The 27,141-nt window shown below is 39.7% G+C and overlaps 1 protein-coding gene across 1 annotated transcript; it reads right to left on the bottom strand.

Annotated features, from left to right (window-relative positions):
- Positions 1-7,956: 7,956 nt before the first annotated feature.
- On the bottom strand, positions 7,957-26,798 carry LOC134669390 (uncharacterized). Its single transcript, XM_063526910.1, has 3 exons — positions 25,842-26,798; positions 8,368-8,455; positions 7,957-8,144 (listed from the first exon to the last, which is right to left on the bottom strand). The coding sequence occupies exons 1-3, from the start codon at positions 26,796-26,798 to the stop codon at positions 7,957-7,959; spliced, it is 1,233 nt and encodes a 410-aa protein (XP_063382980.1).
- Between the last annotated feature and the right edge of the window lie 343 nt (positions 26,799-27,141).

The following is a 27,141-nucleotide window of genomic DNA, read 5'->3' as shown; positions in this document are numbered from 1 at the left end:
TTGCCCGACTCTTTTAGTATGAGAAAGTCGAAGTCGCCTAGCTTTGGACCGCGTGCAGTGCGCCACATAGGTCGGGCTACGCTCGATTCTTTTAGTATGAGGGTGCCTTCGGCGCCCAACTTTGGCAGGCGTACAGCGTGTCACGTACGTCGGTCTACGTCCGACTCTTTTAGTATGAGGGCGCCGAAGGCGCCCGGCTTTGGAACGCGTACAGCGCGCCACGTGCGTCGGGCTACTCCCGACGTTTTGAGGATGAGGGCGCCGAAAGCGACCGGCTTTGGAACGCAATCAGTGTGCCACGTACGTCGGTCTACGCCCGACTCCTTGAGTATGAGGGCGCCGAAGGCGCCCGGCTTTGGTAACCATACAGCGTGTCACGTCCGACTCTTTTAGTATGAGGGCGCCGAAGGCGCCCGGCTTTGGAACGCGTTCAGTGTGTCACGTACGTTGGTCTACGCCCGACTCCTTGAGTATGAGGGCGCCGAAGGCGCCCGGCTTTGGTAACAATACAGCGTGTCACGTACGGCTCTTTTAGTATGAGAATGTCTAAGTCGCCTGGCTTTGGACCGCGTGCAGCGCGCCACGTACGTCGGGCTACGCCAGATTCTTTTAGTATGAGAAAGTCGAAGTCGCCCAGCTTTAGACCGCGTGCAGCGCGCCACATACATCGGGCTGTGCCCGACTCTTTTACTATGACGCTCGACTCTTTTAGTATGAGGGTGCCTTCGGCACCCAACTTTGGCAAGCGTACAGCGTGTCACGTACATCGGTCTACGTCCGACTCTTTTAGTATGAGGGCGCGGAAGGCGCCCGGCTTTGGAACGCGTAGAGCGCGCCACGTGCGTCGGGCTACTCCCGACGTTTTGAGTATGAGGGCGCCGAAGGCGCTCGGCTTTGGAACGCGTTCAGTGTGTCACGTACGTTGGTCTACGCCCGACTCCTTGAGTATGGAGTACTTGAGCTTTGGTAACCATACAGCGTGTCACGTACGTCTCTTTTAATATGAGAATATCTAAGTCGCCTGGCTTTGGACCGCCTGCAGCGCGCCACGTGCGTCGGGCTACTCCCGACGTTTTGAGTATTAGGGCGCCGAAAGCGCCCGGCTTTGGAACGCGTACAGCGCGCCACGTATGTCGGGTTACGTCCGTAAGTTTGACTATGAGGGCGCCTGCGTACAGCGTGTCACGTACATCGGGCTACGCCCAACACTTTCAAGTACCTATGAGAAAGTCGAATTCACCCGGCTTTGGAACGCGAACAGTGCGTCACGTACATCGGGCTACGCCCGACACTTTAATATGAGAAAGTCGAGGGCGCCTGGCTTGGAACCGCGTGCAGCGCGCCACGTACATCAGGCCTTCTTTGTATTTTAATAAGTATCCCATTCAATAATAATATTTGGTTTAATGAGATTAGCTTCTCTTAACATTTTTTGTCAATTCGTCTTTCTTAAACTCAAATTTGAACCCACATGTTGGATATATATTATTAATCGGCTTTCACAACCCTTCATTTTGATACCCTACTCGATGCTTTGCACGATATTTTTTCTAAAGGTTGCGTAATATGGCGTATTAAGTCCGCAATATTGGTTTGATAATGTCGTCACATGTTCTCTCATCATCTCACCCGGGATGACGTAAGGATTCTAATGATGTATCGTACGTCTAAATCGGTTAAGGCATTCAGAAGTTAAGGTGGAATAAAAAAACTCACATAATTAAATATATACCTACATACAAACACGAACGCTGAAAACACAATACAGAGTGTGTATTATATAGCTTAATTATATGTATAGATAGATACATATAATAAAGCTGTAGAGGGTCGAAAGTCTGTACATGGAAGATAATTGAAAAAAAGTTGGCTGGGAATACTTAGAATCGATAACAGAACACGTTCCAACAGTTTTTAGAATTTTTGTCTGTTTGCCTGTTTATCCGTTTATCTGTTTGTCTGTTTATTTGAACGCGCATCACGTGAAAACGGCTGAACGAATTTTGATGCAAACTTTACTAATCTGTCGAGAAAATCTCCGGCCAGGTGATAGGCTATAAAAATACAACCCCTAAAAGAGCTACAACAATCGCTTGATTTAAGTTTGCCCCTGAATCTTATGGCGCTACTTAGGAAGGAGGGGCAAACTTTTTTCAAATATGTGCTACCACTATTGAGTACCCTGGTAAACTAACAGATGGCGCTGAATTTAATACGTAGTGACATGAATAAGCCACGGATCAAGGATTTTGCCAAATTAACTCTAAGTTTAGATGACTCGGGTACGGATATCAACAAATTTAATTGAATAATTATGTTGATTTAATTGTGGTGCGGGAAGTTGGAGGAGCAATTAAAACAAGTAGATGCTGATTAAAGACTAAAGTTTTATTCAATAAACACGTAATTTATAGCTACAAAAACAGCAAGGTTGCATTATTACTTACTTATGAACTAACTCCTTACATCTCCCACGAAAAAGAGAAAAAAAAAAAATTACATAAGTGTTTTTTTTTTTTACATTGGTGTAAAATAAAACTTAGTTCTATTTTTATGAACTAACAATGGCTTACCATTAATTTCTATCTCTACATTAGGTGAAAGATCTTTCAATACTTTATATGGGCCCAAGTATATACTATCTAACTTACTGCCTAATTCATTTTTTATTAAAATTAAATCATTGGGCTTATACATAATAGGTTTCTTATTACAATCGTATTTTTCTTTTCTTTTCATTTTTGATTTTATCAAGTTATCTCTAGCCTCTTTTTGAGATACCTGGAGTCTATATTTTAACTCTTTAGGGTAGCTTTCGTGATTGTACAAAGGTTCTACAATATTACCCATTAAATTGCTAGGAAGTGAGCATTTCCTACCGTATACAAGTTCAAATGGCGTGTATTTAGTTTCAGTGTGAACTGAAGTGTTAAAAGAAAAACTCCAGAAAGGCAGCCATGTACTCCATGTTTGTGGATGCTTTTCTGATTGTATACGTAAAAAAGCAGCCAGCTTGTGTGTATTTTCCAACGCACCTATGCTTTGATGGTGGTAGGCTGTAGAGTTCAATTGGTCTATATTTAGAAGTTTACTTACCTCTTTGAAAGTAGCTGACAGGAACTCTGTACCCTTGTCGGTCGCTATCCGTTTCGGAATGCCATATCTAAGTAAGAAATTGTTGACAAATACTCGAGCGACTTCCTCACTCTTCTTTGAAACCAATGGATACGCTTCGACATATTTAGTCAATTCGCACTGTACGGTCAGTATATAAGTATAATTATTCTCATCGAGTTCGACTGGGCCTATTAAATCTAAGAAAACTTTTTCGAACGCGTACGTGGCGGTTGTGGTAATAACCATGGGTTCTTTTATTGGAATTGAGTACTTATGTTTTTGGCATTTATCACAACTCCTTACAAATTTCCGTATATCTTCCTCCATATTGGGCCAAAAATAATATTTTTTAACGTTATTGTACATCCGTCTCATACCCGCGTGGCCACTGGTGGGTAAAAGATGGAAATCATTCAATATTACCTTTCTTTGATCTTTGTCGTCTACTCTTATTAAATCTTTTAAAATACATAGTCTTAAGTTGGAACTGCAGTCTGACTTTTTAAATTCATGCAATAATTTCTCTATAAATATGTAGTTATTTTTATTTTTCTTTATATATATCACGTTAACGTTTATTTTCCTACAAAAATTATCTAACTCTTTCACAAATTCGCCTGGCGATAATTGCGATGAAGAATCTAGATATTTAATAAACAATATTTTCTTTAATGAATCATAGAGAAATATTTTATTTTCCACGCACACTTGTATATGATTCCGTTTCTTAATTAATTCTTGTCGTGTCAAAAATTGTAATTCTACCGACTTCTGAGGTTTACTATGTGTTTCCACGATTTTCGGTTGATCAGGCCGATCATCTGTAGAATCAATAGTCTGCCTAGAAGTAGCAGAAGCCTTCCTAAACTGTGATCTTGTCATTACATTAATACTTTCATTCATTTCCTTTAATTCATCGCTATTTATACAAATACGTGACAATGCATCGGCCGGTGCGTTATCCGATCCCTTCACATACTCCACTTTGAAATCATACTCCTCTAGCGCTAGCCTGAACTTGAGTAATCGACTTGAGGGATCGCGCATGCTAAATAAATAAACTAATGGTTTATGATCCGTTCTGATTATGAACTTACGCCCATATAAATAAGGTCTAAAATGTTTTATGCTCCATACTATGCCAAGTAGTTCTTTATCTACGGTCGGGTAGTGCTTTTCGGCTTTATTTAATGTTCTACTGGCAAATGCTACTGGCCTATTATCAAAATTACTTAAGGTAGCTCCAAGTGCGTATGCTGACGCATCAGTTTGCACAATAAATGTGTTATTTTCTGATAAATCTGGGTATTGCAATACAGGTGTCGATGTCATAGCTTCTTTAAGTTTTTCAAAAGATTTTTGACAGTTATTATCCCAATTAAATGTTACATTTTTACGTGATAAGTGGTTTAATGGCAAAGCAATTTTTGCGAAATTTCGTATAAATTTTCGATAATAATTAGCGAATGCAACGAATCTTTTTACTTGGTCTGAACTAGTCGGTGTTGGATAGTTTTTAATTGCACTTATTTTTTCTGGATCGGGTAACACACCGTTAGATGACACTACGTGTCCTAAATACAATATTTCTTTTTTTAAGAACTCACACTTACTTGGATTTAACTTAAGGTTGACTTTCCGTAATCTTTTAAAAACATCCATTAAATTAGAATTGTGGTTATCTAGATTCTTTCCGAAAACGATTAAATCGTCCAAATAAATTAGACACTTGTCATATGTTAAACCAGACATTGCTAAATTCATCATTCTAGAAAAAGAATTTGGAGATGACTTGAGACCTTGGGGCATGCGAGTCATGCGCCACTGGCCTGAGGCAAAGGCTGTATAATTTCGACTGTTTTGGTCTAAATTGCATTGATAATATCCGTTTGCCAAGTCTAAATGTGTAAAATATACGCAACCTGATAAAGAATCAATAATTTCGGTAATATTGGGAAGTGGAAACTTATCATCTTGAATGCAGTTATTTAATTTTCGGTAGTCTACAACAATACGCCATTTTTTCTCACGACTTTTATCTAATTTTTTGGGAACTATTAGAAGTGGGCTAGACCACTCACTTGAACATTTCTCTATTATGCCTTGTTTTAGCATACTTTCTAACTCAGTGTTTATTAAGTCTTTCTAAGCGTGTGGTAACCTATACGGTTTCGTATAAATAGGACTAGTGTTCTCTTTTAATGTTATTGAGTGATTGTAAATATTTGTCGTTGTTAACTTGTCACCGGGTAAATAAAAAATATCGGAATATTTGGCACATAAGTTTTCTACAGAAATCTGTTCTTCTTTGTTAAGGTTTTCTAATTTTAAATGAGTAAATAAATCCTTTACACGATCTACACTTTTTGAGTCGCATTTATCAAAACAACAAATATCATAATCACTCGCTTTATGTATTACTAGCTTTAAATCACTTAGTTTAATCTCTTTTTCGGTCGTGTTTAATATTTTTATAGGTAATTTTCCATTGGAAGGTCTAACTATTGAACTAGCCAAAAATATACCGTCTTGCAATTCTGATGAAAACACTACGCAATCTTCTTCTAAGTTTGTAGTCACGAAATGTAATGATTCGGTTCTTGGTGGAAGAGTTAAATGAGTTCTATCATTTTCAAATGGTATACAAACTGTCTCATTCTTACTTGATTCTAAGGTCAATTCCATATTTCGTAAATCTATCAAAGCGCGGTATTTTAAAAGAAAATCTTTACCTATTATTCCGTCCCACGTGGTTGAAAAGAAGTCGTCAAAAATATAAAACTTATGTTGAAATACATGGTCACGTTCCGTTAATTCAATGTAAGCATATCCGATTGCTTGTTTTGTTCCACCTATTCCGTTAATAATTAACTTGTCTTTATAAATCGGAATATCTAATTTCAAAGCGATCGCCAACTTCAAAGCACAGATCGAGGCACCGGTGTCACATAACCATAATTGTCTTTTGTTTTGCACATTGAAATAAACTAAACATGTATCATTACTTGCAAATATAGATTCATTATCCACGAAAAAACTGATTTGGGCTCACATTTTTATCAGTTTCAGTTTCAGCCGTAAAAATACGGTTGTTGCGATATCCATTGTTTCCATGAAAAGTGTTAGACTTACCTCGGTTTCCTTGGTAGTTTCTGCCTCGGTGCACATAGGTCGGAAATCACGATTTAGGCCGCCAAAAATATTTTATTGCATTTTTGCGCTTTATATACGATTTCGAACTAAGAAAACATATTTTTAGATAATTACAATTATTATTTACAAATTTATGGCCCTTTTTTCCAAAAAAATGTTGATTTTGCTCTTCCTCGCTTGATTATTTTATATATTAATAAATATGTATTTTTATTCCATTGAATATATAAATAATAAAATACACATATATTTATAAATATATATGTATTATATTTAGGTATAAGAGTAACATACGTATTACAGAAACTAATACAAATATACGAAGGTTGTTATCTAATATTATTACGACTGAAACATTTACTCAAAAAGATTAACATAAATAAATAAAACACACGCCACATTTAATCATCATCATATCTTAAAGAAAAATCCTCCTCATCGCTTGGGTAGCATTGATCATTCTCCGCTCTCACCTTATGTGGCTCAGCAGAAAGCAATAGCTGCATAGTTTCTGGCAGAAATAATTTAACTCGAGGTTTCGTTATCTTTCTCGTACTGCTGATAGGCGGATCGGAGGTCAGAAGCAACATATGGTAAATGTCCAGATTGAAGTATTCTCTAGAAAACTTTCGGGCATAGTTTAAACGATATGACCGTTTGTTTCGGGCTTCTGTAGCTTCCTCCGAAAATCGTCTAAAGGGAACTAAGTATAATTGCTATTCATTTCTGCCATGGACCAGTATTTTGTGCATTGTCGGTGTCATCGGATGCCACTCAAACAAATTTATATAAAGCTTTGACGTTTCCAGAGCGTATGAGCGGAGCGGCGGAGTTTCCTTCCAACCAAGATTCATTAGATATCAGAAAATTTTCCACAACGCGACGTGATCTAATCCATCTCTTTCTAAATTCTGATTTAGAATGTGAAAATTTATGCTTCATGTCATTTTTTTCCTTATCTCCGTCACCTGATTGCATAAGGAGATAATTTTCCAAAAAATCCAATTTTTCAGTTATTGACTGAAAATTTTGTTCATTTAACTTATCAGACAGGTATTTCTGAGTCACAGCATTTAAACCAGAGGCATTTGCTAAACCTAGAATAACAGAAAAGACATTTTAACGCTAATGGAAAAAAAACGTAATAATTTGCTATTTCCGAAGAAAATTTTTGAAATTCGATATTTTACAAAGTGCCCAAAAGTGCCCTCCAATTTTTTCATAAAATGTAAATATATAGTTGATTTATAGAATGACATAAAAAATATCACTGGGACGGGCCCGGAAGTATACTATTTTCACAATTGAATATGAAAAAATAATAAAATTTTCATCAAGAGGAGGGTCATGTTTGGTGGGTTATTTATATATCATAAAATCAATATTTCTAATTTGAAATAATTGAAAATAATAGAAACTTATCTGAATTTTCGATATCCATCACTTTCACTGACTAATAAACTCCACAAAAATAAATCTTGGCTTAGAAATGTTTGCTTCGGATAAGAGTGCTAAGAACCGCGTGCGCAACGTATGTGATGACTGAGTTTTGAGAACCTGGTAGATAACCTACGTAACTGATAAGGGTGGTGGTGGGGTGGGATTAATTCCGTGATAGTGTGGTGTATTTCGAAAAGTAATTAGTTTTGCGATAAGCCGACTTTTAGAAAGTTGACTTTTGGCGGCCTAAATCGTGATTTCCAACCTATGTGCGGTGATTGCTCTGGAACTGGTAGCCTCCTCTGCCAGCTCCTCGGCTCCTGTAGTTGTATGATGCTCCTGTTGCCGAATGTCCTGGGTTGTGTAGCGTCCTTGCGCCTGAAGAGTAGTGTGGTTGCCCCCTATAAGAGCCACGCCCTCGAACGTACCCTCTACTGAAATAAGTTGTTTTACGATGGTTAAAAGAAAATACATCACTTGACGTATTGCTTGAAGTCGTCTCTTCGTCCTTGGCACCCTGTATGGCGTCTTTTAAAGAGTCGTAATCACGAGCTGCAATAATTGTACTTACTCTACGATTGCGCAATCCGTCCGCGAATCTTTTAATCGCTTGTTTTTCATTAAGACCTTTTAATACTTCAAATGCATTTGAGTCACCGTCTGATTGCGCGATCGTGAGATCTACAAACATTTTCGACAATTTTTGACCAAAGTCATCAATCGAAGACTCTCCTTGTCTCAAGGTCTGCAATTTATTTTGAATAGCTGTGGCTGATTTTTTAGGCAACAATAGTTTTTTCATATCTGTCACTAAATTTTGGACAGAAGTGTATGACGAACTTAACTTTAATTTAGCTACTTGTGTAAGTCTATTTTTCAAGACAAAGTTTATGAACTGTTGTTTCGCGTCACTTTTTAAGGTAGAGTCGTAGTATTCTATAGAGTCTATTAATTGATTAATTGCAACTTCATCGTCAGTCATGGACGGTATTAATGAAAGCGCTATTTTCAAGTTAAACTCGCCCATTTTGAAATTTTTTTTAGACGGTGGATTTGAACTTGTATAGGTTTGTGTTTTATAGGCTTTGACCAGTCAGTTTTTTCTTATCGATATCTACCTGGACTTGTTCACAAATTTTTAGATAGTTAGAATATATTAAAAATGCCTCTTCTAACTTTGCATTAAGGACTTCAGGCGTCCTTCTATCATAACTAAGCTTAACTAAATATTCTTTAATGGTTTTTAAATCACCAAGTAACTCTTGCAATTTACTTATCATATCAAATTAACATATTTATCTTAACATAAAAAAAAAATCTTACGATCATGAAAATGAAGTATGCAGACAATCCTTGCTGAGAAATAAAGAAAACTTACGCGTAGGTACGCTCTAATTACCGTTCATGCCGATTTTTACACTAATTTCACTTCACATTACCGAATACGCGCACTTCACTTTCACTCTGGAATCGCCGTAATGTCCTGATGCTGGATACTGGGTCACTCGTTCATCTTGTTTGCTGAATAAGAAACACTTCGAGCAGGTCCACATTGATGGCAGTGAGTGTGTGTCTCGCGAAGATCTCGATTGAAAGAGCGGCGAAGGTTGTATTGCACGATCAAATCTCTTGACCATTTGTCGTGGCACTTCTTGTATATCTTATAGCAAGCGTAGAGTACTCCGATGGCCAATAGTGCACAAATCACTATCATAACAATGCTGATCGACGATAAATGATTTTTCATCTCGTGCAGATGAGCGTCGTTGGCAGATTTCCCCGCAGCGTTTTGGTTGATGAAAATATCTTCTTTTTCGACTCTTGAATTACACATTGTTCGATTTTATTAAAAAAAAACTCGAATGATGTATGAGTGTGTCGGCTATTGTCCGATTAATGCAATTTCGCAACCGCGGCGGCGCGCGAACCCGACACCTCACGTGGCAGGGTCGCCATGTGGTGCGGGAAGTTGGAGGAGCAATTAAAACAAGTAGATGCTGATTAAAGACTAAAGTTTTATTCAATAAACACGTAATTTATAGCTACAAAAACAGCAAGGTTGCATTATTACTTACTTATGAACTAACTCCTTACATAATAATACAACAAAATTTAACGACAGTAAATTAATTGCCCCTCATTGTACAGTGCCATCTTTTTCACGACTGCCCAAAAAAGAGAGAGAGAGAGAGAGAGAGAGAGAGTGTATTGTGTTTTCAACGTTCGTGTTTGTATGCAGGTATATACAGTGAAACCTGGATAAGTGGGATCTCAAGGGACGAGCAAATTTGTCTCACTTAAAGAGGTTTTTCACTTACCCAGGCTCCCAGTTAGCCAGGTACAAATAAATTTCTGTCTCATTTACAGAGAGTTCCATTAATAGAGGTGAGAATAGAGTATATTTCAGTTATAGAGGTGGTTAATAAGGTATTTAGTAATTATCTTTAAAAATAAATAATGTAAAATAATCCTTGTCCCTAAATATTTTTTAAGTCTGTTTAAATATTTATTTGTATTTATTTTGAATGATTCTCCAAAGGATAGATATTTCAAAATTAAATTAAATTTGATACGGACTTCATTGCGTATTAGAAATTTAATAAATACTCGCAATTGTGTTTTCTGTTTTTATTAACTAAGTATTCATTTGCAATTCCTGTTTTCATTTTAGTTAGTTATTGTTTTAAATGTTGTTATAATATCTTGCTTTTTCTGTTGATCTGACATGTATATTTTTTAATCAACTCATCATCGAGTGTACTACGTTTGGTCGACCGGCGGGCTAAATAGGCCCGTATTACAAATTAGTTAGCTTTATAATATTTATACATTATTAGTCTTATATTTTTTTATATAGTTATATTTATGTCTATTGATGGATCGAATGACTCTTTTTATTCTGCTTGTGACTTATCTACTTCTTTCCATTCAACTGATGAGCCGATTGGGTCGAATACTCTCGGCTCTTTGGTAAAAAGTGAATTCCAGAGACAACGCAACCTTTTCAACATTTGCCATATCAATGCGCAAAGCATCTGTAGTCATTTTGCTGATTTTTTAGATACGTTTTCTTCATGCGATGTTCATGCTATCCTTGTTAGTGAAAGTTGGCTTAAGCCTGAAATCTCGTCTACTTCTTGCAGTCTCCCCGGGTTTATCTTGTTGCGTAATGACCGCACAGGCAAACGAGGTGGAGGTGTGGCAATTTATCTCCGTTCTGACATCCCATACAAAATTGTGAAAAGTTCCCCCTCTCTTTACTCTGGCTCTATGGAGTTTTTAGTTATAGAGGTAAAGTTACTCGGCGCCTGCATTATTCTTGGTGTGATTTACTGTCCACCAGCAGTTGATTATTTCTCCGTTTTTGATGACCTTCTGTCGGATGTGGGTTCCGAGTGCACACATCATATAATTATGGGCGATTTTAACACGGACTTACTGAGGGACAACTCTAGATCACTTCAACTAAGATCAATTGTCGAGGCTGCTGATTTTTCTTTAGTGCCTTTGCAGGCGACGCATCATAACATTGACTCGCCGGACTCGTGGCTGGACGTTATCCTGACGTCTTCTATGGATAACGTCGTCAAATCAGGCCAATTTTGTGCTCCTGGGTTCTCGCATCACGACCTTATTTATCTGACGTACAAGATTAAATCGCCCAAGCAAATTCCAATCGTGTTAAATTTGCGGAGCTTCGCCCGTCTTGATCCTGAGTCACTTAAACGAGACGCTGCTTCGGCTAACTGGGCTGCCACCTATGACGCATCGACAGTAGACGAAAAAGTAGCTAACTTTAATTCCGTTCTGTTAAATCTTTTCGATACTCATGCCCCGGTTCGTGGAGTAAGGCTGAAGCGGCCACCTGCCCCGTGGATTACGAAGGGTGTTCGAGCGGCAATGGCTAGGCGTGATAAAGCTTTTCGTTGTTACAAGCGGGATAGGTGTGATGCGAACTGGGATTTGTTCAAAGCTGCGAGAAACCGATGCAACCAAATGGTAAGAGCTGCGAAGCGCCGTTATATCCATGAAAATGTTATATCTTCCTCTCTTGCTGACACATGGAAATTCCTAAGGTCACTCGGTATAGGTAAATCTAATGGTGATGTGGACACTACCTCTTTCACTCTAGATCAATTAAATTGTCATTTTGCCAAAACTACTCCCCTTACCTCACTAGTAAAATTTAAAACTGTATGCCTTATTGCCTCTCTCTCTTCTCCTGATATCGACCCATTTACCTTTAGTCCTGTCTCTCTTGAAGAGATCCGCAAAATTATTCTGTCAATTAAATCTAAGGCTGTAGGGCATGACAATGTGAGTCGAGTCATGGTCATCCACATTCTTGATGAAATACTGCCGGTACTTTCGCACATCATTAATACATCCTTATGTACTGGGGTTTTTCCTTCTTGTTGGCGTAAGGCCTTTGTTATTCCTCTTCCTAAAGTTAATAACCCCAGTTCTCTCAATCATTTTCGGCCGATCTCTATTCTTCCATTTCTATCCAAAATTCTCGAGGCTGCGGCCCATAAACAAATTTCACAATTCATACACCGGAACAATCTTCTGTCACCACTTCAGTCTGGTTTCCGATCCGGTCACAGCACCACCACTGCTCTTCTTAAAGTTACCGAGGACATTCGGCTTGGGATGGAAGCATCCAAGGTCACGGTGCTGGTGCTTATAGACTTCTCGAACGCCTTCAATGTGGTTGACCATGACCTACTCCTCGCTACTCTGACTCACTTGCGGGTATCTGTAGAGGCGACAAAGTGGTTCTCCTCATATTTATCCGATCGTGTCCAGGCAGTCCGTGCTAGCCGCTCACTATCTGATTGGTGTGCACTGAACACCGGTGTTCCTCAAGGTGGTATTCTTTCGCCCTTTTTGTTTTCCGTATTTATTAATTTGATTACCACCAATATTCGTAGCTCTTACCATTTGTATGCGGACGACCTACAGCTGTATGCTCAAGCTGATGTGAATGATATCAATTCTGCCATTTCTTTGCTAAACGCTGATCTAGAACACATCGCTGAATGGTCTGGCAGTTTTGGTATTAGTGTTAATCCATCCAAGTGTCAAGCCGTAATTCTGGGGAGCCAGCGCCAAATCTCAAAGCTTAGTACAGTCGCTATCGCACCAATCCTGTTTGATGAGTCTGTCATTCCCGTGTGCACTAAGACTAAGAATTTAGGATTAATTCTTGATTCTACCCTTTCCTGGAGCAGCCAGGTAGCTGATGTGAGTCGTAAGGTCTCAGGCACACTAAGGACTTTGTATAAATTTAAGAATTTTCTCCCAGTAAGTACAAAGAAGATGTTGGTGCAGGCGTTAATTTTGCCAATTATTGATTATGGCGATGTGTGTACAACGAATGCCACTCAAGAGTCCCTTAATAAACTTGAATGTCTCCTCAACAACGGCATACGATTTATCTTTGGCCTGCGTAAATACGATCGTGTTTCCTATTACCGTCGCCAGCTCAATTGGCTCTCCATCCGTCGCCGTAGATCGCTTCGAATACTTTGTACTCTATTTTCAATCTTGTTTGAGCCTTCTGCTCCTGGATACCTAAAGAATAAGTTCCTGTTTGATACTCCTCGTCCCGGCTGTGAGCTGCGTACATCTCGTGTTCTCAAACTCTCAATTCCTGCTCACCGCACTGGGTTTACGACTAACTCCTTTGCTGTCCAGGCGAGTCGTCTCTGGAATTCACTCCCTCTCAATATTAGACAAGCCCCGAGCAAGTTAGCTTTCAAGCGGTTGCTACATAAGTATCTGCTGAAACAAGAGTTCGAGTAGTGTCCATCATTATATATTATATATTATGAGTATGTATGAAATATGTAGTAGTATATTAATTATATATATTCTAGTATATTTATTTGTGTATTCTATATGTAGTTTATCAGAATTATTAGTTGTTCGTTGTTCAGTTGTTTTCCAATGTTCTAATAAATGCCTCTGTTCTCCTTGCACCATTTTTACATGTCTCTGTTTGGCCCGATGGTTGACTGGTAGAGAATGCCATTAGGCATTAAGTTCGCCATTTGTACATTATTTTTATGTTTTGTGCAATAAAGTTTAAATAAATAAATAAATAAATAAATAAATGAAAATTTATTTTTTCATGTTACTTAACAAAATTTCAGCTTTCGTTTCGATAGTTTTAACTACTTACATAAATTAATTAAATCAAACTTGAAGTTGTTTAGAAACAATTAGGCAAATGCGGAATTTGTGGATAGACTAAGAGTTAGTAAGAATACGGAAAATGTTCATTGAAGTCCAAGTTAGGGAGGTCATAGATTGACGTTATCTCAGATACAGAAGTCAATTCCCTATAAAATTCTAAAAAACAATTAGTAAAAAAAGAATTTTATAAATATAGTCTCAGTAAAAGAGGTAAAATACACTCTCTGTCTCAATTATAGAGGTAAATGTGACTATAAAATCACAAGAACGAATCCCAGTTATAGAGGTTCGTTTTTTCTCAGTAACAGAGGTAATTCAGTGCTAAAGTGTCGGGACCGCATCATGAGTCCCAGCTATAGAGGTTTCTCACTTATCCAGGTCCCACTTAACCAGGTTTCACTGTATTTATTTATGTGAGTTTCTTTATTCCACCTTAACTTCTGAATGCCTTAACCGATTTATACGTAGGATACATCATTAGAATTCTTACGTCATCCCGGGTGACAAAGGCTATGTGACGTCATTATCAAACCAATATTGCGGACTTCAAACGCCATATTACGCAACCTTTAGAAAAAATATCGTGGAAACCAATCGAGTAGGGTATCAAAATGAAGGGTTGTGAAAGCCGATAAATAATATATATCCAACATCTAGGTTTAAATTTGAGTTTCAGAAAGTACGAATTGACAAAAAATGTTAAGAGAAGCTAATCTCATTAAACCAAATATTATTATTGAATGGGATACTTATTAAATTACAAAGAACTTATTAAATTTCTCAATTAAACAAAAAAAACAAAGAAGGTCCGGTGTACGTGGCGCGCTGCACGCGGTTCAAAGCCAGGTGCCCTCGACTCTCTCATATTAAAGTGTCGGGCGTAGTCCGATGTACATGACACGCTGTTCGCGTTCCAAAGCCGGGTGAATTCGACTTTCTCATAGGTACTGAAAGTGTTGGGCGTAGCCTGATGTGCGTGACACGGTGCACGCAGGCGTCCTTATACGCAAAGCGTCAGGCGTAGCCTGACGTACGTGGCGCGCTGTACGCGTTCCAAATCCGGGCGCCTTCGGCGCCCTCATACTCAACGCGTCGGGCGTAACCCGACGTACGTGGCGCGCTGTACCAGGTCCGAAGCCGGGCGCCTTAGGCGCCTTCATACAAAAGAGTCTGGCGTAGCCCGACGTACATGGCGCGCTGCACGCGGTCCAAAGCCAGGCGACTTCGATTTTCGCATACAAAAATTGTCTTTCTCATACGAAGTACGTGACACGCTGTACGATTACCAAAGCCGGGCGCCGAAGGCGCCCTCATAGTCAAACCTTCGGACGTAACCCGACGTAAGTGACACACTGTACGCGTTCCAAAGCCGGGCGCCTTCGGCGCCCTCATACTCAAAGCGTTGGGAGTAGCCCGACTTACGTGGCGCGCTGAACGCGTTCCAAAGCCGGGCACCTTCGACGCCCTCATACTCAAAGCGTCGGGCGTAACCCGACTTACGTGACACTCTGTACGCGTTCCAAAGCTGGGCACCTTCGACGCCCTCATACTAAAATTGTCGGGCGTAGCCCAACGTATACGTGACACGCTGTACGCTTTCCAAAGTTGGGCACCTTCGACGCCCACGTACTAAATGTGTCGGGCGTAACCCGACTTACGTGACACGCTGTACGCGGTCCAAACCTGGGCACCTTCGACGCCCTCATACTAAAAGTGTCGGGCGTAGACCTACGTACGTGACACGCTGTACGCGTTCCAAAGCTGGGCACCTTCGACGCCCTCATACTCAAAGCGTCGGGAGTAGCCCGACGTACGTGGCACGCTGAACGCATTCCAAAGCCGGGCGCCTTCGGCGCCCTCATACTAAATGTGTCGGGCGTAACCCGACTTACGTGACACGCTGTACGCGTTCCAAAGCTGGGCACCTTCGACGCCCTCATACTAAAAGTGTCGGGCGTAGACCAACGTACGTGACACGCTGTACGCGTTCCAAAGCTGGGCACCTTCGACGCCCTCATACTAAAAGTGTCGGGCGTAGACCAACGTACGTGGCACGCTGTACGCGTTCCAAAGCTGGGCGCCTTCGACGCCCTCATACTAATAGTCAGGCGTAGACCGACGTACGTGACACGCTGTAAGCGTTCCAAAGACGGGCGCCTCCGGCGCCCTCATCCTCAAAATGTCGGGCGTAACCCGACGTACGTGGCGCGCTGTACGCGTTCTACAGCTGGGCTTCTTCTGCGCCCTCATACTACATGAGTCAGGCGTATACCGACATATGTGACACGCTGTACGCGTTCCAAAGCCGGGCGCCTCCGGCGCCCTCATCCTCAAAGCGTCGGGCGTAAACCGACGTACGTGGTTCGCTGTACGCGTTCTAATGCTGGGCGTCTTCGGCGCCCTCATACTACAAGAGACAGGCGTAGACCAACGTACGTGACACGCTGTACGCGTTCCAAAGCTAAGCGCCTTCGATGCCCTCATACTAATAGTCAGGCGTAGACAGACGTACGTGACACGCTGTACGCGTTCCAAAGCTGGGCGCCTCCGGCGCCCTCATCCTCAAAGCGTCGGGCGTAACCCGACGTACGTGGCGCGCTGTACGCGTTCTAAAGCTGGGCGTCTTCGGCGCCCTCATACTACAAGAGTCAGGCGTAGACCGACGTACGTGACACGCTGTACGCTTGCCAAAGCCGGGCGCCTTCGGCGCCCTCATACTCAAAGCGTCGGGAGTAGCCCCACGTACGTGGCGCGCTGTACGCATTCCAAAGCCGGGCGCCTTCGGCGCCCTCATACTAAAATTGTCGGGTGTAAGCCGACGTACGTGGCGCGCTGTACGCGTTCCAAAGCCCGGCGCCTTCAGCGCCCTCATACTAAAAGAGTCAGACGTTGCCCGACGTCTGTGGCGCACTGCACTTGATCCAAAGCTAGGCGACTTCGACTTTCTCATACTAAAAGAGTCGGGCGTAGTCGGACTACTACAAATCGCGCTCTAAAAAGTATGAAACATTAAAATAGAATTCTTATCAGAAATGATCATGCAGGAAATTATAAATGTTATAATTTTTTAATAAAAAAATACAGCGTAATATAATTTACTATTTTTATATATTTATAGCAGCTTACCAACCAAAAAAATCAAGATATAAGGTTTACAAACCTTTTATCTTCTCTAGGGGGTAACTGCACAAAAGATCCCTATGGGTCGAAGTGTATCCGCAAGGGCCCCGAAACAATAAGATAAAGACACAAACCGAATTCCACGCGGGCGGAGCCGCGGGCACAGCTAGTAATATAATATGTACTTATAGATTGTCACTAGAAATGTAAATATTAAAGAAAAACCAGTATTTAAACCAAACAACTTATAAGGAAGTGGCTAGCCAACTTAAATAACGACGAGACAGAAAAAATTGTCCAAATTCGAAATAGTTGAAATTTTTCATATGCAAAATTAACTAAGTAATTTGTATTATTATTAATAGTTTAGTTTTAATGTTTAAATGTATAAGTACATACTTAGTTGTAGACAAAACCAACTGATTAAATCTGTCAACCGACTGAAACATACTTTAGTTATAACATATTTAATATGTTATTGGTCACCGCGATACAGGCGTGCCTAGTGCGGACCAATGTTTATCAACTTTGTAATTACTTTTTGGTGAATATATTTTTTTTCATTTTTTTTTTATCTCAAATTGATTGGGCAAGGTTATCGATTAAAGCTCTTAGCCAGCATATTTCGTAACCTTTCTCAAAAATCACTTTTTTTTTATAAAAATCGCACTAATAAACCGTTCAGTTTTGATTTCAGTGTAAAATGAAATTATTACAATTTACTCACTTATCGCTTAATAGTTATGACAAAATACGGGCCTATGTAGTTGCAACCTCTGTGTGGCGCTGTCGTCGTGCCCAATAATATATGCTCGCGAGGTCTGCAGCTCACAGAGCCACTAGTATTATCATAGTCTAATAAAACATGGTCTTCTGTTCCCAGAGTGACACAAGCCCACGTCACAATAACATGGTCGCTATATATTGTAACGGTGCGTGTAACGAAGCGTTACACTATCGACCTTCATACTATTTCTGGCACCATACAAATTCTAAATTCCTTTTTGAAATTCAAATCCTATTCCAAATTCCATTCAATGATTTTTATTTTCAGTTCGATCACATACTTTGATCGATAAACATCATTTTATCTAACGGACTGTACTTCCCAAGTTTCTAAACACGACCGTTTAAGTGTGATTTTTATTAGTAAACGTAATAATTCATAAGTGCGTGCAGTTCAGTATAGTGCTCGTTTTGTGGCCCTGCACACCTTCCAGATATATATCTACATCATCACCAAGGCACATATTGTAAGTTATTTGATTTCTAACCTTCTGAATTACGAAAGTATTTTTATACATACCTATCTGTTAACACGTAACCTGTATTGTTACAGGTGCCTTTTTATTTAAATAATAAATACCCCTCATCGCTCTGGATCCTGCCTTTTCATTCCCATCATCCCTGTGAGGCTCCTCTACCTGCCCCCTCACACTGGCGCCATCAACGTGCTCAAACCCGGACCTGACAAGACACCCACCCGCCCTACGACGCTGAGCAGCCCGTTCCAGTTCCTCCGTGCCAGCACCTGCTCCTACCCAACAACCGCAACCAGCTGTTCCAGTTCTACATTTTTCCTTATTCTACCAATTTTTTTTTATATTGTTTGTAATTGCTAGCTTTAAGATCTTTTCAAAATTCTAAAAGGTTATAGTCGACCCAACTCAAATTTTCGCAATATCTCTCGGCCTAACATCATTTTATTTAATTTTCTATTTTACAACCAACCTTTTATCTAATCCTCAACCGTTTAACCAAAATTCCCCCCTTAAATAACCAATTACATATACATCTATCATCATTCATCATCTTATACCAATTTATCTATATCTATTTTCTAATCCCTATTATGCCAACGTCCTACGCTTTTTGTCGCGCCACGTAACAAAACTCTTAACATAGTGATTACACAAAACATCTATCACATACAATTACACAATCCAAGATTTCCACTGAAATCTCACAAATTGGTTTCAATCCTAAGTGTTTTTAAAACTCCTTGGAGTCACTGAAGTGCGAGCCAATCCTGACTTACGGCAGTACTGTTGGAGATAATCCGATAGCTTATCCTTCACCCGATTAAATAAATATACACAACTAAGCCTAATATCACAATAAACTTCTCCTTTCGATTCAATAAAAAATAAAATTTAATAACTACATATTTTATTTATATTGATAACATCAATTATTCTCTTCGTAATAGGTATCCACTTTAATAAACAATGAATCCAGCACTATTAAATAAACCTGAACTCATCTATGAGCTCAAACTCAGGAACATTCAGTTCCCAGCCACCGCGCAGGCTGATGATTTAAGACAGCTCCTCACTCCAAATTTATTCGCGGACCCGTGTTCGAATCTCTCCAGCCCATATGATCTTGAACAGGATATCACCGAAATTAGCAGATGCCTCACAATAGTTTCTTCTCAGCTACAGCTTGCGACCACCAACCAAGCGAAGCACGATAGAATAGCGGTTTTCTTATTTCATTTATATAACAGAATAGAACGTCTCCATATTACCACTGAATTATCTCCAGAAATTATTGACAACTATTCGAAAATATGCGAATTTTTGTCAAAATGTCAAACAAAATTTAACATGTCACAACCGTCAACAACAACGTCAACTTACGCGTCAGCAACCTCTTTGATAGATGATTCCACAAATTTAGACCTACTTGCTCGAAAATTAACCAACCTCTCTGAAGCAAAACCAAGCGATTTTAAAAATTCAACTATAAAGGTGATAGTTGCCCTTATGATTTTATTCGAAACATCGAAGAGTTTGCAATTGCGCGTAACATTGACGACAAACGCTTACACAAATATATATACGATTTTTTATCAGGCACTCCTTTAGATTGGTATAGGTCAAAGAAAACAACCCTTACAGATTGGAAATCATTTAAAACCCACTTCTTAAAAGATTTCGAATTGCATGACCATGACCACAACTTACTACAAAATATACATTCCCGTAAACAAAAACAACATGAACGAATAATAATGTATTTTTCAGCCATGGAAGCCCTCTTTTCCAAATTACATGAACCCCTTTCTGAAAAACAAAAAATAGATATCCTCCGTAGAAACATGAGCCCTTATTACAGTTCCAGATTAGTTCCTACAGATGTTACGTCTATAGACACATTATTCCAATCGTGCAAATGGTACGAAAGCTGTAATACTACCTCTACTTATAGCTCTAGCAACTATACCAACATTCAACAAGATTCTAACCATACCCCCCCTTCCCAACCGTACATACCACCATTCCCATTTAATAAACCGGTCCATACTGTAACAGCACCACCTTCTACGTTACGTTACTCCTGTCCGCGTTGCAGAACAAACGATCATTCTTTAGATATTTGTACAAGTAAAAATATAGTATGCTTCCGCTGTGGCAAACAAAATGTCACTTTTGCAAAATGTACAGTTTGCCATAAATTTCCAAAAAACGCATAAAGGAGAAAAGTAACTTAAATAAAACTACTGCTACAGAATGGAACCAATGGTTAGATACCATTAAATTATTTATGTCATCATACAATACTACATCAGCACTTTTCACTCAAGATCCATACGATGAACGACCTTATGTCAACATCCAGACAAATAATTTAACTTTATGTGGCCTCTTAGACAGTGGCAGTGCTTTAACTATTTTCGGAAATAATTCCCATAAAATTCTCTTATCCCACAATTTTACCATAAATTACGACCATAAAGTCGTAGGCTCTGTAGCCGACGGCTACCCTATATACTCTATTGGTACAATTCAACTACCAATTTCGTACAAAAATATTGTGGCTATTATTACCGCTCATGTTATCCCTACTGTAAAGCAACCCTTGATTCTAGGCACAAATTTTTGGAGAAAATTCAATATAGCTCCCCACATATTACCTGACATAACGTCATATTCTGATAAACATATAGATACCCTAGTTATTTCCACCTGCGACCAACACATCACTAATTATGACAACCTTTCTGAAACTCAACAGTTAATTTCAGATACTATTATTGAAAAATTTAAAAATATTTCAACAGAAACCAAACCCTTAGGACGAACCCACCTCATTGAACATCACATAGATACCGGTGACCATCCACCAATCAAACAGCGATGCTATAGGCTTTCTCCAGAGAAACAAAAAGCTTTATGCAAAGAAGTTGATGAAATGCTAAAGCTTAATGTTATCGAACCCTGTGAAAGCCCATGGCTAAACCCTGTCATAATAACTCCTAAAAAAGATGGAACGTGGCGTTTTTGCATCGACAGCCGTAAACTAAATTCGATTACGCGCAAAGATGCCTACAAACTCCCACTCATTTCTGACATTCTAGATAATCTAAAAAATGCTAAATATCTATCATCGATAGACATAGCAAAAGCATTTTGGGAAATACCCCTACGCCCTTCTGATAGACCTAAAACTAGTTTCCATGTACCCTCAAAAGGCATGTACATGTTTCGCGTAATGCCTTTTGGATTGACTAATGCCCCTGCTACCCAACAACGCTTTATGGATGCGTTATTCCCTTCTGAAAACCTTGATAACTCAGTATTTACCTACTTAGATGATATTATCATCATAAGTAATACTTTCGATGAACACATCACTTTACTTAATAAAGTTTACCAAAGGCTAGTACAAGCCAACATTACTATAAACTTCCCCAAGTGTTCATTTTTCAAAAAAGAACTTAAATATCTTGGTTACATAGTTAATGAACACGGCTTTCAAACAGATCCTGACAAGGTTAAGGCAATACTTAACATCCCACCTCCCACAACTCCTCGAGAAGTTAAAAAGTTCCTAGGTACAGCAAGTTGGTATAGACGCTTTATCCCCGATTTCAGCACAAAGGTTGCACCACTAACTAAACTTACCTCCACTTCCAAAAAAGCACCACCATTTAAATGGACATCACTAGAAGACAATGCCTTTAAATCCATTAAAGAAGCTCTAGTCTCTACCCCTGTTCTTGCTTGCCCAGACTTCTCAAAACCCTTCGCAGTCCACTGTGATGCATCCAGCTTCGGCATCGGTGCCATGCTGACCCAAGAATTTGATGGCGTTGAGAAACCCATTGCTTATATGAGCAAATCCCTAACTGGTCCCCAAAGAAATTACTCAATTACAGAAAGAGAACTCTTAAGTGTCTTACTAGCCCTAGAACATTGGCGTTGCTATCTTGACAACGGCTTAAAGTTCACAATCTACACAGACCATTCCGCATTACAATGGTTTCTCCATCTAGATAATCCAACCGGACGTCTAGCCCGCTGGAGTATTCGTCTATCTACATTTAACTTCGAAATTAAACATAAACGTGGTAAAGATCATCTAATCCCTGACGCTTTATCACGCTTACCTTCAGTAGACGTTATTAACTACAATAGTTCTAATACCAATGACGACTGGTATAATAATATCTACGCTAAATGCAGTTCTAACCCCAACACCACTCCAGATTACATAATACATAATAATAAATTATACCGATACTCAAAAACCCCTTCGTTACTCCAATCTGAGTATAATTGGAAAGAAGTTATCCCACTAGAGTACAGAATACCCATTATCACAGAAAATCATTCCACCCCAACTTGCGCTCATTTCGGAACATTTAAAACATACAATAAAGTTAAATTGAAATATTTTTGGCCAGGAATGTACAAAGATATTTCAAATTTTATTGCCAAATGCGAGACTTGCTTAGCTTGCAAACACCAAACCCAACTAAAACTTGGCCTAATGGGTAAACCTAAGCAATGCTCTCGACCCTTTCAATGCATTTCAATAGATTTGATCGGCCCCTTGCCTACTACACTAAAACACAACAGATTCATCTTTGTCGTTACTTGCTGTTTTTCAAAATACTGCCTCCTCTTTGCGATTAAACGTGCTACGTCATCAGTAATCGTTCATATTCTAGAAAACCTAGTTTTCCTAGTGTACGGAATCCCACAGACCATAATTCTTGACCATGGTCCTCAATTCGTTAGTCAAGAGACAACGGATTTATTCCACTCCTATCAGATCCCAAAAATACACTATTGCGCAATTAAATGCGCCCAACCAAATCCCGTGGAGAGATATAATAAAGTTGTTACCACAGCAATATCCTCATTCATACAGGATGACCACAGGAATTGGGATATCAACCTACATAAGATACAATTTGCTATTAATACTTCCGTAAATGAAACAACAAATTATACTCCTTCTTTCCTTGTATTTGGTCGCGAATTAGTCACATGTGGATCAGCATACGATAAATCTGATCTCACAGATGATATTATATTCGCGCCCAGAGACGAATACGCTGATAATCTTGGTCTTCTCCAGCCTGTCTTCTCCGAAGTACAAGCCCGTCTTTGGAGAGCGCACCAAACCAATTCTTCATCGTATAATAAACATCACCAACATTTCGAATTCAACGAAAATGACATCGTCTGGAAACGAAATTACGCAATTAGTAATTCTCCTAAACACTATTCTGCTAAACTTGCACCCAAGTTTATTAAATGTTCTATCCTAAAAAAAATATCACCCTTAGTATATGTCCTACAAGACATGTCCGGCAAAATGCTCGGACGATGGCATATTAGAGACCTTAAACCCCTCCCCAAAATTCTAAAATAAATAATATACTGTTTTTCCTTAATTAGATTCTTATTTGGCTCAAACTTAGCTACTTTTCTCCTAAGCTCCTAACTTGTAAAATATTGTATATAATGTTATACATTTATAATTATATCTCATCCCCATTATACATTTCGGACTCATTACATTTCGTACATACCTACTTAGTACGAATTTATACGTTCATTTATACTATTTAATTTATATAACGTTATATTACGTTCATATAACGTTATTCAAAGCTAACTCTACCAGAGTTAGAACAATACTTATTTATATATTTCTTCCCTTGACATAACGTTCATATTTACGTACTTAGGTACATACGTACCGTACAGTACATTTATTAATTCCATTAAGGAATTATCTTATGATATTTTGTAGTAATCCTACATTCCATACGGCATTATTTTGTTGAATAAATTTCAACAATCGTACTCTTTGTAGGTACACATTATTGTAGATATTATATTTAGATTCATTAATATTCAGCGGGTGGTTACTGATTAATAAGCCTTAATACTAATGGAGAGCGATTTAATGAGTACGTCCTCTACTTAAAGGAGTACTCTATTGAAACTTATTTTGGTTAAACAATTAACCAAAATTTTATAAGATGATGTATGAATGACCTTTGGTATGCATGTTTAAATCGCCTCTCTTGTATGATAAACATTGTATATAACATCCCCACCTTCTAAATTTATCACTCATACCCATATTCATTACATTATATTTACATTACGGAAAAATCCTTTGGCCATAAGCCCCAGGATTTTCCCTTCCAGGGCGACCCCGGTAGTGTAACGGTGCGTGTAACGAAGCGTTACACTATCGACCTTCATACTATTTCTGGCACCATACAAATTCTAAATTCCTTTTTGAAATTCAAATCCTATTCCAAATTCCATTCAATGATTTTTATTTTCAGTTCGATCACATACTTTGATCGATAAACATCATTTTATCTAACGGACTGTACTTCCCAAGTTTCTAAACACGACCGTTTAAGTGTGATTTTTATTAGTAAACGTAATAATTCATAAGTGCGTGCAGTTCAGTATAGTGCTCGTTTTGTGGCCCTGCACACCTTCCAGATATATATCTACATCATCACCAAGGCACATATTGTAAGTTATTTGATTTCTAACCTTCTGAATTACGAAAGTATTTTTATACATACCTATCTGTTAACACGTAACCTGTATTGTTACAGGTGCCTTTTTATTTAAATAATAAATACCCCTCATCGCTCTGGATCCTGCCTTTTCATTCCCATCATCCCTGTGAGGCTCCTCTACCTGCCCCCTCACATATATAGCGCTATTGCATATTATCATATAGCGCTGTCGCATGATGACGTAGGTTTGTGTCAGTCAGGTGAACTAGAAAAGACGGGAAGAGAGTACCAGGCGCAGTATATTATCATACCATGAGCGTTATCTTTGTTGTTAAAAGTGAGTGAGTGAGAGGGATGAGGGATAGCTAAATAATGCATTACCCATGTGAGAAACACGTGTATTCGAGCGTCGCTATCAAGCATGTGTTCCATGCATTGTAGAGTCAGCAAAAAAATTATAAATATGCAACTTTTTAAATCATGTGCTCCTAGTCCTTGAAACTATAGAATCTTAGAGCATTTAGTAACAGAGATGTCATCGCTGTCATTTTCTTTACGAAACAGTCTGCTGATATTTGCGGGGGAGGGGACGTCAAATGGATTGCTGTTTCTACATGATTTGTACGCAACGTACAAATAAAGGCTATTTGTCAGTCCATACAAAAGTTTGCACAATTGTGAAAGATTTCGGCAAAGGGGTAAGGTAAAGGTAAAGCAATTTTTTTTTTTTTTTTTTAGAAATTTAATTCAGGCAACAAGGCCCATATTACAAATACCTTACAGACTAACATACATATGTATTTTATAAACTTAAAACTAAACACTATTTAGACGATAAAACGGCGTGGCTCCGTTGCATCGGCTGCTCTTGTGTCGGATTCGGCAGTTTGCCCCGGAACCTCCGAAACACGACACCTTTCGGCCAGAATTCGGCGCACTCGATGGTCTCCTGCAGCGGTCGCGGCACGCGCACCACAAAAGAGTTGAAGTGCACGTAGTGGCGCGATCGAAGCTGGAACACCCTCAGCGTGTAGCCGGTCTTCTGGTGTACATATTCCACCACTTCAGCAGCCGTGGCGGTATAATGCAGGCGCGATACGTACAGCGCCTTACTCGGTGTAGCAATCCGCAAGCCAGAATTAGCCGGTTCGGCGGTACCACACTGAGTCTTACGAGGCGCCGTGCGCGCCTTCTTCTTTCTCGATACCAGTGTGAAATCCTCCTCATCCACACTGGCAACAGGGAGCTTCTCCTTGGGAGCCGCTCGATCTTCAGTACCCTTTACAGGTACACTAACCCGGTTCGATGCGACTTTCGGACCGGCGACGACATCCGCGTAAACACGATGACGTGATTTGGAGGAGGCGGGGGGAGGGCGCGCGCGCGGGAGGCTCGCGGGCGGCAACACAGCTGATGCGACACATTTTACAGTGTCAGCAACATGCAAACTGACCGACTCGGCGCTCGTGGCTTGCCGGTCATCGCTCTTGAAATTCGACGCCGCCGACCGAGTAAGGGCACTGTTTCGCAAACTGATGACTTCGTTGCGTAACTCGGTTATAGTGACCTGGGCCGCATCAAACTTCGAAATGACATCTGCTAGACTTGTTTTTAGGGCCACGATTTCCTTCAACAAGCAGCTAACGTCGACATGATCCGGAATATAGGACGGCAGGCTGGAAGCACCCGTCGTCGCAAACTCCGGAATCAGGTCTTCATTCTCCCTTAGAACGTTAATGATGTTCTCGAGGGTCTTCTTCCCGGTTTCATCTCCTCTCCGGTGAGGTACATACGTGCCGGCGATCCCGAGGGACTCGTGCAGCACCTTCTTTGCTGCACAGATATCTTCGACGGAAAAACTCGACGAACAGATCTGGACAGCAGACACCGTGTCCATCACTCCTTCCAGCAGCAGCTTCTGTTGCAGAAAGGCGAGGAGCTCGTTCACGATCGGTGCACCCTGTCCGGAGGCACTCATCGCGTCACTTCGCTAGCTGCGGCCGGCAATGATTGACAAATATTGTGACGTCATAAGGATACATTACCTTCATAAAATCGATCCATACTTGAAATAAGTTATGGCAAAAATCTCATTTGTGGTACAAGCTTTTATCGCTGACTGTATTTTTATTTCCACAGGCAACTAATGCTCATCGAGACAATTTTAAAAAGGCTGCTATTTAACTGATCACCAGATTTAATAAAATTTAATACCAAAAAAATATATTTTACCACCGTAAAATAATGAATGATCACCAAAATTATAACACCATTTTAATGTGAAATGATTACCAATTATAACCAAATTTTTAAATCTTGCT

The sequence above is a fragment of the Cydia fagiglandana genome, chromosome 12 (genome assembly GCF_963556715.1).
Source record: "Cydia fagiglandana chromosome 12, ilCydFagi1.1, whole genome shotgun sequence".
Classification (NCBI taxonomy): domain Eukaryota; kingdom Metazoa; phylum Arthropoda; class Insecta; order Lepidoptera; family Tortricidae; genus Cydia; species Cydia fagiglandana.
The sequence above is the reverse complement of the archived record's forward strand: the minus strand, read 5'-3'. Positions and strand labels throughout refer to the sequence as shown.

Excerpts from the sequence above, each read along its gene's own strand:
- LOC134669390 (XM_063526910.1), bottom strand. The coding sequence starts at position 26,798 with ATGAGTGCCTCCGGACAGGGTGCACCGATCGTGAACGAGCTCCTCGCC. Across the intron at positions 8,456-25,841 it reads AGACCGGCTACACGCTGAGG|ACCTTGAGACAAGGAGAGTC; the intron begins GTGTTCCAGCTT and ends AATAAATTGCAG. Across the intron at positions 8,145-8,367 it reads CACGATCGCGCAATCAGACG|TAGAGGGTACGTTCGAGGGC; the intron begins GTGACTCAAATG and ends AACTTATTTCAG.